At 36.2% G+C, this 11,779-nt stretch overlaps 1 protein-coding gene across 1 annotated transcript; it reads right to left on the reverse strand.

Moving 5' to 3' along the window:
• Positions 1-3,643: 3,643 nt before the first annotated feature.
• On the reverse strand, positions 3,644-7,377 carry LOC137713555 (3-oxoacyl-[acyl-carrier-protein] synthase I, chloroplastic). The gene is made up of 8 exons (XM_068452866.2): positions 6,734-7,377; positions 5,710-6,068; positions 5,179-5,610; positions 4,898-5,071; positions 4,673-4,786; positions 4,402-4,503; positions 4,227-4,293; positions 3,644-4,117 (listed from the first exon to the last, which is right to left on the reverse strand). Exons 1-8 carry the CDS (start codon positions 6,897-6,899, stop codon positions 4,050-4,052), a joined length of 1,482 nt encoding a protein of 493 aa, XP_068308967.2. The 5' UTR covers positions 6,900-7,377; the 3' UTR covers positions 3,644-4,049.
• Positions 7,378-11,779: the final 4,402 nt, after the last annotated feature.

The raw sequence follows: 11,779 nt of genomic DNA on the forward strand, positions 1-11,779 counted from the left end.
CTCGACCAAGATACAACTACCTAATTCTACAACCCGCGCTAGATTATAGAACTCTAGCGAATTGTTTTGTGTGTTTACTCTCTGGAAATTTTGTACGAAAGATAAGGAGGAAGAAAAGATGATTCTCACTTGGATACTGTGATTGCAGATATATAGGCTGTTTCACACCCTTTCAAATACCTATTCAGTGTATTTGAAAGTACACAACTCTTTCTAATAGCTGTGTCTTTTAATCAAAACGTACAACTCTTTCTAATAGATGTGTCTTTTAATCAAAACGTTTTTTAATTAAAAAAACTTAATCCGAAAATTAAAATTAATGAATCTGATTAATTTTAAATTCCAAGGCCCCAAGTGCCCAAGGCCCTTGTCTTGATTAATTAATATTAATTGTAATTAGGCTATATTATATTTAAGCCTAATCCACACAATCATAAGGCCCAAGTCTTCAATCCATTTCCAAATGATTCAAGTTCTAATTACTAAGAAAAAGGAATAAGGCTATATAAAGGCTTATGAAAAAATATTATTGACCAATGTGGGACAAGAGAGTCTCAAACTCCAACAATATACTCAATTATACTAAAGCTTATGATGCGTCAGCATCAAGGGACTTAAAAAAAAAAATTAAATAATTCTCTGCCTAATAACAACTAACAAGCCCTAGCTAAATATAATTATTACCAACAACCAAGTGGGTTTACTAGTTATAACTTTAATGTCGGCCTACAAGATGGTTAATTAAATTAATTAATTTGGGTGCTAATATGATCCACAAATTGAGCTTCAGAAGCAACTTCATCACCTCGTTAGAATTTTTATTTAGAGTGAATGATTAACAAGAGGTCTTAGTCTCTAGCAAGTTGCAGCAGCTAGTGGTTGGAATGACAAAAACTAAAAAGACCCAATTAATTGAAGTATCTTGGAAGGTATCTATCTCTTTCTGTTTCTAATATGAACTTTCTTTGTCTGCTTAATTATAATTAAACATTAGTTAGAGAGTGACATTCCATCTGCATAGAAAAGGCTGCAGCACATGATTAATCAATTGATTAATGATGGCTATGCACGGGAGCCGGGGGTTTTGTAGAAATGAATTTGAATGAATATATATATATATATATATATATATATATATATATATATATATATATATTAGATTGCTTAAGAGGAGGGATCTCTATTTAAAAAAAAAAAAATAGGGATACGCTCTTTACCGTTAAATTAGTTTTAATGAAATTATGTGGTTGAAATTAAAACACAGGCCACACAATCTCAATCACACAATTTCATTAAAGTTAAATCTAACGGTGGGTAGTGTGTCTCTATTTTTTCAGAAAAATGGGGATCCCTCCCCTTAAGCAATCTATATGTGTGTGTGTATATATATATATATATATATATATCTTTGCTAATTCTAGGATTACATTATTCATAAAATCCTTCTACACTGACTCTTGCCTATGATTCTGGGGTCAACGATAATTCCGCTTGATCTCTTCTCTCTCTATGCTTCTCATATCTTCTAAACATCTTAGATCGTCCGGTTGTGTCTCTTTCTCTCAAACTCGGATATGTGAGAGGCGGTTTCGTGAAATGAAGTGGTGATTTTTGTCTCTTTTATCACGTTCATGCTTGAATATGTGCATATTGTAGGAGAATTTGGGCCAGATATTTGAGTTCAAATTGGCCTAGAAAAGTTTAATTGGAAGTGGTTTGGATGTCTTAGTTTATATACGATTGAAACTAGGAATTGATCCTAAATTACTCACTTATATTAAAACTGGGAGACAATGTTGGTTTCCTACAAGGGGTTATAATTAGAGATTCATATGGATTGTTTGTCTATATAAATAGTGGTAGCTGCTCTTACCGAAGAACACACATATTATTGGACTTAAGCCTATTGTAAGTTGAGTATATTATTTCTGCAAGAGAGGGAGAAGCTTACTATTGAAATCCGCTATGACTTCGTCATCTTTGTTTGTTATAGGTTTGATTTATTTGTAAATTTCAAGCTTGTGCTTGTATACAAATGCAAAACCTAGAAGAGGGTATATAATTGATTGCTGTAGTCTTGAGGTTCCAATCCACATTAACTAATTTAGAAAGAAAAAAAAAAGGCAGTAGACCGTTTCAATGAACCTTTATGTATTAGAACTGCAACTGAAAAACTCCTTTAAATTTTGAGGATCCTTCTGATATTATAGTTGAGTTTATTCAACTAAAACTATCGTTTCCATTCAGCCAAAATAAAATCTAATTTTGTAATGATTTAAAATAAGATGAATCTAATTAAAAACCTTGTTTGGTGCATTTAATCAAACAAGGTATGGGAAATATATGCCTTCTTGAGATGGCTTTCTCAGTCATTAGGCCCCTCCAAGTGGACTTGCTTACACTCACTAATCACTATGCATTTTGGCCCATTTGGTAAACGTGCTGCAAGATCTGCTAGGTTTTGCGTTAGCAGAGGATGTTGAATAATTGCCAAAACCCTAGTTCTTCTCAGCAGCCAAAGCCGAAAGCTTAGGTCAGCCAAATCACGATCAGTTTGTTTGTGATTGATGGATCCCCCTGTCTTATTCCCTTGCATGTCACGTCATAGCATCATACTGAAATTAGGGCATAACACATGACATTACTTACAGTACGTTAATGATCTGATTAGTCTGATATGAATATGATAGCTGGACGTCAGATTTAATTTCCTTCTGGGATACAGTGACGACGTCATATCCTGCTCCCACGGACATTCCATTCCAGAGTCCCTTCAGCATTACACCACTTCTAAGGCGATGATCAAATTTCATTTTTGTGTGCTATAATGCATATATGCGTGTCCTATGCTGGGGTATACAACAACTGAGGTGATAAAATTGACAACCCTGATTCTTCAACAGCTAGCCATTACCCTAGCTTGATATACATTGTTGGATCATTTCTCTAATATATACCTTAAACTTTTGAGGCAATGATTTTCTAACATGGTATTAGAGCCCCCATCCCCCACATATTTTCAACTACTTACCTTCGGGTGCTACACTTGTTCCACTGTGCTACTATGCACGTGTCCGATTGTCTCTCCATCTACATCATGGTGGCTGAATAAGAGGGAGAGTGCTAATTTAATACTTTGTTGACACATTTCCTTATAGGGTTAAGCTTTTGGGCAGTTCTCTAATATATTATCTATGTTCTTTTTTTAAGATAAATGGAGCTCCTTATCAGCCTGCGGCTCAGTGCTCCCTTTCCTCAACAGCAGCCTGCTCAAGTTTCTGCTGCTACTACGACTCCGGTGGGCGGTGGCTGGGCCAAATAAGAAGATGGTTACTCCAGCTGATCCCACAACAATTCCAGTTATTTAATCCTCATTGTTTGAGTTAATCCTAAATCTGCTACATACTTTGATGAATGATGACCATTCTTATTCTTGATTTCTTAAGGAAAATTGTCCAGAAAACAATTTCTTGAGGAAAGGCTACAATATCATCGTTTGGTTTAGTTGCCTAATTGTTTCTAATATCAAATTATATGACTAATGGTCATATTTAATTTCTGGAGCTTAGCAGAATGTTAGTTCCTAATACATATTAGTTTTCTTCAAATTGGATAAACAATGGCAATTAACTTGGACAAAGAATAAGGTGAAAGAAATTTCATTCAAGTCCTTTAGTGGGCCAATTATGTTTTGAACTCCTCCATACAAAATTCACTTAAATTACAAACAGAAAAAATGGGCAAACAAGACACTGTGGGGCAAGAACAGCAAAAATAAAAAGTTGATTTCATGTTTTATTCAATGGAAAAAAAAAAATGTAGAAACCCTAAATCCGCTTCATGCGCGTGAAGACTCTTGACAATGCACTTCATTCTCACACTAAATCCGATCATTTGCACACGGAAAAGGGCTACATGAGCTTGAGGTGCACTTGATGCTCATACTCATCTTGTATGCTTCAAAGAAATGGAAACATCACCGAATCAATGGTTCTAAGTAGCAAAATATTAGTGTAAGATATTTCTTTTCTTCATGGCTTGAATGTTATTTAGGGACTGAAAGGGGCAAAGACAACCACGGAGTTGTGTCCGCCAAAGCCGAATGAATTTGAAATAGCTGCAAGTGGGAGATCTTTGATTAGCCAAGGGAAACTACGTATCTTGTAATACAAGGAACTTAGAAACTATATTTTGGCATATTTATGAGAGTGTGTAAAAGCACTTACCAACGTTAACCTCATGTTGCTTCTTCACATTCGGGACAGTGTCAATTGTAACAGTAGGCTCCAAGTCCTACGAACCACAAGTATTAGTAAGTGTTGAATTAAAACAGCATAATTTGATATGAAAAAAATGAAGCAAAAGCAGGGGAAAGTGAATGTAGTGGGGAAAAAGCAATACATCTTGATTAATTGTAGGATGGAGCCAGCCAGTGTTGATTGCTTTAATGGTTGCAATGGCTTCCAATCCCCCAGCAGCTCCAAGACCGTGTCCGATCATTGACTTAAACAAAAAAAAAAAGAAAAAGATAATTGGAATGACCTGTTTTCGTGTGATAAGTTTAGTGTAAAAATAATCCGTCTTGCCGGATTTTAGTGGGAAATAGTATGCACACTGAGTTACTAAATCATTTCTTTGAGAGTAAATATGTAAATGGAATTCAGGTTCTTGCCTTGGTCCCGTTGATCTTCATCTCGGACGTGTCCTTAAAGACCTTTTTGATTGCATTAAACTCAGCCAAATCCCCTGCTAATGTAGATGTTGCATGAGCATTCACATAGTTCACCTGTGAATCATAGTTTGTCCACACAAAAAAATCAGAATCTCGAATGGCCATAGATACATTAATTGGCGAATAAAAATTTCCTTAGTTTTGGAGAACAACAAATGCTCTTACCTCTTCAGGGGAAACTCCAGCATCTTCTAAACTCCTGGTTATGCAAGACGATACACCAAGACCATCTGACCTAGGATCAGTCATGTGATGAGCATCGCACGTCACAGCACCTCCTAAGTACTCTGCAATTATCGGTGCTCCTCTTTTCAATGCACTCTCCAAGCTCTCCATAACCTTTGCAGAACGAAAAAACAAATATTCAGTAAGATCCAGGATCCATACACAATGTAATCATATGTAAAGTCACACTACAGAAGAACGATATATGATTTTTTAATTACCAGTACACCAGCACCTTCTCCCATAACGAAACCATCACGATTTTTGTCCCATGGTCTGGAAGCTCTGTGGGGTTCATCGTTTCTCTGAGACAAAGCCCGGCAAGCAATAAACCCACCAACACCAGTGGGCATGACTGCAGCCTCAGTTCCACCAACTACCATAATATCTGCTTCACCTCTTCTAATGTGATTCGCAGCTGCGTAAAAGCAGTAATTTGCGGTGGCACAAGCAGTGGAGATGGAGTAGTTGGGTCCCATTAAGCCAGTGTCAATTGCTAACAAAGCCGACCCCATGTTGGTAATGGAGTAAGGAATGAAAAATGGACTAATCTTTTTGTATCCCTTTTGAATAAGAGATTCAACTCCAGCGCTGAAAGCTGTTAAGCCTCCCATGCCAGTCCCCACAATCACTCCGATCCTTGTTCTATCCATCTGTTAAAACAAAAAATCAATGTATCAGATAAGTGTTCAACGCTATAACGGGCGAGAAAACCTGAAATGCATTTTTCAGATGGTAAGAATGTGACCGACAGTTTGGAGAACTTCAGGTCCAAGGTTGGCATCTTCAAGGGCCTTTTTGCCAGCAACAATACCGTATCTCCAGCAATCATCTAGACGGCGATCATTCTTCCCATCAATGTAGCCTTTGGAGGAGAAAGCACGTATCTGTCCAGCGAACCGAACTGAGAAGGTTGAAGCGTCAAACCTATCTATTAGAGTGATCCCACTCTCTCCCTCCAGGAGTTTGTTGTAGAATGTATCAATGTCACTTCCGAAAACTGAGACTAGACCCATTCCTGTTATTACAGTTCGTTTCTTGGGATCAGTTTCTCTTTTGGGACCAGAAACAGTTGAAGACGCCATGGCCTTGATTATCCTGCATTTTGGTGCTGAGAATGGAGAACTAGATTAGAACTGGACACCCAATTGAGAAAAATCACTTCTCTGATCCTTAACCAAAGCACCAAACCAATACAAATGCCCCACAATGAGAAGAGGACATTCGAATTAATTAGATGAGTTGATAAGGTAAGTTCTTTTGCAATATATCTCGCGTGTTAGGTTGTCAGATTGGAGTATAGGCCTCAAACTCGAACAAAAATAAACTTGATAAATAGTTCAGAACTTCAGGTTGATCAGACTGGATTTCTCAAGATAAAACTTAATAGTAGTAGCAAGGGCACAAAACAGAAGAATTAGAAGAAGGATGGACCAATTTAGCATATTTATAAAGTAACAAGCTTTTCAATATTGTAAATTGAGAATCAATTTAGGAACAAACTAAACTAATATCCAACCATGCTTGAATCTCAAGCCTCACTACAGCTAGGAAAGATGTCATAGACACTGCATTTGGAAGGAATATCCTTAGCCCTTCCCTTGAAAATAGTCGTTCCTAGTTAATTACCTGCTAATTGATTTTATAGTGGAACCTCACTTCCTTTAATATCATTTTTAATCTCTATCACTTATAATAACTATAATGCCATTGCATCATAAAAACAGAAGGTAAAAAAAAAGGAAAATTGACAATAACAGAAGAGAGTTTATTTACCTGAGGTAAAACCCAAGCCATTTGACTTGTTACCATTTACAGGCATATGCATGGTCTCCACTTGCCTAAGCCCATCAAACTGTGCCATGGAAGCTCCATTAATGCCCCCAGCTTCTCTTGATCTAAACAGCACACCAGAAGAACAAGGACCAGCAATACCAGCCATGATTTCTTCTCTCTTCCTCTCTCTCCTCTTCCTCTTCCTCTCTCTCTCTCTCTCTCTCTCTCTCTAACTATTTTTCCAAAACAAGAAGAGGGTTTAATAGATAAAAGGAAACTCAGAAGGAGAGAGAGAGATATTTGGAGGAGGTAACAAAGAGAGGGTTTTGTTTTGTTTTGGCTTTAAATAATTTGGTTGGAAAATCCGCCACCTATCTAATTCGTTTAGAGAACAAAGTTTGAGGGCGATGATAGCAAAAGAGTCCTTCGATTGCTTTTGGTTTTGGTTTCATTTTTTTTTCTTTGCAGCCGCTTAACCACCACAAACAACCACTTGGGGTTCAACTTATTCAATGCAAATACCTAAAAAAAATGAAGAATTCAAATATTCTACAAGAAGAATTCACGTATTCAATGAAGGAAGGACATTATTATTGTTGTGGTTCTGGGTGCCTTGCCCTTCAATGCTTACCTGTTCCTGCGGTACTTTATTACAATGTTGCCTACCTACCTAAATGCTATGCACATCGTCTATTTGTCAATTGTTTCCACTGTATCTTTCTCCAGATAACATCACTTTCTCCTAGACCTGGTATTAGTGTCGGTTTTTCGTGTTCATATCGTTTTTATGACATATATGATATCTTAACAGGTGGTATCGTATAATACCCGTTAAAATGAACAGATAATAAGATCCAACCAGAATCGACCCGTAATCTTAACAGGTAATATAACCCGACTCATTAAAGAAGATATATTTTAATCAATAAATAATTAAATAAAAATATAATACTAGAAACATAAATGAGATCAAAGAATTCAACGGTAAGAGTTTAATATCACATAAGTGAGATTAAATCCTATGGCTAGTGTTGTAGTAGGGTTTTCAAATAGTTTTTTTAATAATGTAGAAGTGAGAGAAAAAAAATATACAATTAATAGTTCAACCAATCTACCTTTTGTAATGAAAAAATAATTGAGGTTTTACCCTAATAAAATCAATTGACGAATTGGAGGAGTAGTCAACTCTCTATAAGCACATGAAATGTCTTCTTATTTTTTACCGATGCACTATTATTAAGAAGTTGAACTACTTTTCATTTACCATAAGAGCAGTGTGAATTTCACTTTATTTTGAATAAAAGCTCAATACTTATCATACTGCTTGGAATGATTTCTATAATTCCTTGCATACTCATGTTTATTATTTTTAGTATTTAGACAAATCAAAGGAGAATAAACATAGTTAAATAGGAATGTACTTTTGATGAGTCAATATTTTGATATATATTTTACCCTAATCTTAATATTAATTTATTGATTATTTTGTGTGAATTTTAATACTTTAAATCATATTTATAATGTAGGACATTCGACTTGCTCTTGAGCATAAAGTAATCAAACAGACTAATTTTGGAGTGATTCCGATTGGAGGATGTTCGTGAGTCTATCAAGATGATTGTGTCAAAGTTTAAGATTTTCTACCAAGCCGTTTGACCATGGCAAAGAAAAGAAGTCTCAACGCACAACTTTCCTAAATTGATGTTTTTGGACGTTTTGGATATTTTGGAGGTCAAGATGGCATAATTTGAGGAAGATTCCTTCTAAGGATTCATAGGGACGTCTTCAGCTGTGACATCCCACATCGCCCAGGGGAGTGATCCTTATATGTATATTCTCATCCCTACCTAGTATGAGGCCTTTTGGGAGCTCACTGGCTTCGGGTTCTGTAGGAACTCCGAAGTTAAGCGAGAAGGAGGCTAGAGCCATCCCATGATGGGTGACCCATTGGGAAGTTGCTCGTGAGTTCCAAAAACAAAACCGTGAGGGAATGGTAAGCCCAAAGTGGACAATATCGTGCTACGGTGGTGGAGCGGGCCCGGGAAGTGATCCGCCTCGGGCCGGGATGTGACAATTTGGTATCAAAACCTAACCCTGGTCGTGGTGTGCCAACGAGGACGTCGAGTCCCTAAGGGGGGTGGATGGTGACATCCCACATCACCCAGGGGAGTGATCCTTATATGTATATTCTCATCCCTACCTAGCACGAGGCCTTTTGGGAGCTCACTGGCTTCGGGTTCCGTAGGAACTCCGAAGTTAAGCGAGAAAGGGGCTAGAGCAATCCCATGATGGGTGACCCACTGGGAAGTTGCTCGTGAGTTCCCAAAAACAAAACTGTGAGGGAATGGTAAGCCCAAAACGGACAATATCGTGCTACGGTGGTGGAACGGGCTCGAGAAGTGATCCGCCCTGGGCCGGGATGTGTCATCAGCTTTCAAAAGAGACCTTTTGGGACCAAATCAGAGTTGATTTGGTCGGTCAAAGGTCTGATTTTTTTTTTTAGAATTTCAGTTCAAATAAGAAACATTTTATTTGCTAGTTTATTATTTTATTATGTTTCCTAGTTTTATTGTAAGACCTTTTAGGGTTTTATTTTGTAGTACTATAAATAAGGATATTTAGCCATTAGGGTTAAGAAGGGAGACACACTACTTTAGAGAATTTCAGACTTTTTACCTACAAGGTGTTTTCTTTTCATGTTCTTAATAATATTTTATTTTATGATTGTTTGTAACTAGTTTCTTTTGTTAGGACGAGGCCACGAGCCTTAGCAAAAATATGTAGTTTCTTTTCATTTTGCTTATAATATTATGCATGCATGTTTTAAATTATTAATCACCAGTGTAAATTATCTAATTGTCTTAGTGTTCGTGACCATTAGGATATTTAGAAAAGTAATTTGATGCAATTTTGGTCGGAAGGTTCCCTGAAATTGGCGCTGGCTTCTTGTGGTTAATAATTGTAATTTCACTTAAGATGAACACCACGTCTTAAGGGTTGCATGGTTTTTCAAAGGATTTTCACAAAGCTTAGTGAGTCTTTCATGTTCATATTTAAACCAAAGGTCTAGACGGGTTACATGTTAGATATACGTTCTATGTTGGAGGTTCCACATAGGACATACTTTAGGAAAACCTAACCTTCAAAATATGCATGGGTAATTCATAAGTAATTGGAAGAACTATGTTAGGTGATGGCAAAACCCTAGTGTCTCTTTAAATTGATTTTCATTAAATTGTTTTCTAGCTGATTTATTTAATTTTTTTTATTAAATTCGTTTTTAATAATTTAAGTCACAAATCAACATTTTCCAAACTTTGTTTTAAAGAGTTAATTAAGAATTAGTTTAAATACAAATTAGTCATTCAATTCCTGTGGAAACATCTTGCTTGTGCCGTTTATACTACAACTACCTTATTCTCTTAGAAGTATTTTTATGTGTTTTTATCCCTACTTTTGCAAGTAGTAAAAATCCTATTAACAAGCTCTACAACTTTTGTGAAGAGGTAAACTCCGAAATTGCCACCATAATCCCATAAACCATATATTTAAATTTAATCGTCATTGTCGTTTATGTTTACACTCTATTATTCTCACCAAATTTCGTTTTTCAGATTTTCTTTTTTGAAAACATGATCTTTTAGCGAATGCAGATAGATGAACGGTTTGGCTCGTTGACATCATGTTTAGATTTTTACGGTTAGTGAAAATATTGCTCTGAGTTTATAAAGTCTCTAGGAACTATATAACATTGACTCATATTTCAATTAACTGTAAACATCAGAACATGACATCAAGGATCCAAACCGTTCATTTTTATGCATCCGCTAACACATCATATTTTCAAAAAGAAAATCTGAAAAACGAAATCCGGTGAGAAGAGTAGAGCATAAATGACACTCTACTGTTAAATGTAAATCTAGGGTTTATGGATTACGGTGTCAAATTTTGGAGTTAACCCCTTCACGAAAGGTGTAAAGGTTGTCATTATGAGTGATTGTATATGTTTCATTTTATATTTTTCACACTTCTACATTAATGTTAGGAATTTTATTAATTTTTCATCCAAACAATGAACACTATTCATGAGGATTTGGAAGGTTTTAAAAACCAAAATGACGATGCAGCCATAGTCTAAATGTAGAGGATGCAACCATGAGCGCTTGTATATTATTTTCACACTTTTACATGAATAATTATGAATTTTTATTTATTTTGAACTCCTCTAAGAACACTACTCACAAGGGTTTGTAGTTTTAAAAATTTGGACGATGTACCAATCGTCAAAGCGTAAAAGATGCAATCACGAGCGTTTGCATATTTTTTCACAGTTGTAAATTAATTTTACAAATTTTTTAATGTGCTTTGGAATTTTTTAATCTCACTTATGTGAGAGTAAATACTATGGCCATAATACTAAGTTTTTTAGTGATTTAAAATTATCAAACTAACTTTTTTGTTATTCGAATGAAATGGGTTAGCTGTGAGTAAACTTGATTAACGGGTTCTTAGCGTGTGTCCCAATAACAACTTGATTAATTAATATGTTGACCCGACATCTTTTATTTTTGTATTGTTTTAAGTCGGATTAATAAGTCGTGTAATAAATAGTTATATCTACTTTCTCTATACGTTTATTTGGGAAGAAGGGGGAAATGATACTAAAAATGTTTATGCATGAGATAAAACATATTTGGTGCCCAAAGCACATGCCATAAAAAAGCCCCGATCGACAAGAATGCTAGTTAGGCACACGCGGGCTTGGCCTCGCATTACATGCAAGTGGCGTGGCCTCGGTAACTTCGCTCAGTAGATGAGACACCGCATTCGCTTACGGGCCACTTAACTAAGCATGAGGAAGAAGTCCAGCATGATATCCAATGTGACGCGTTGATGTTGGTTGCATTAATTTTCCATAGGTACTGCAAGAGCTTTTGGGTGAAATCCTAACGGCCCAAGTTGCCAACTGTCTTAGGCCCAGCCCAGGGACAGGCCTCTCTACTGCCCATTTATATATATAAAACTATTTGGCCACTGGTTAACAAT

This window comes from Pyrus communis, chromosome 14 (genome assembly GCF_041283825.1).
Source record: "Pyrus communis isolate YQ-2024b chromosome 14, ASM4128382v1, whole genome shotgun sequence".
NCBI lineage: Eukaryota > Viridiplantae > Streptophyta > Magnoliopsida > Rosales > Rosaceae > Pyrus > Pyrus communis.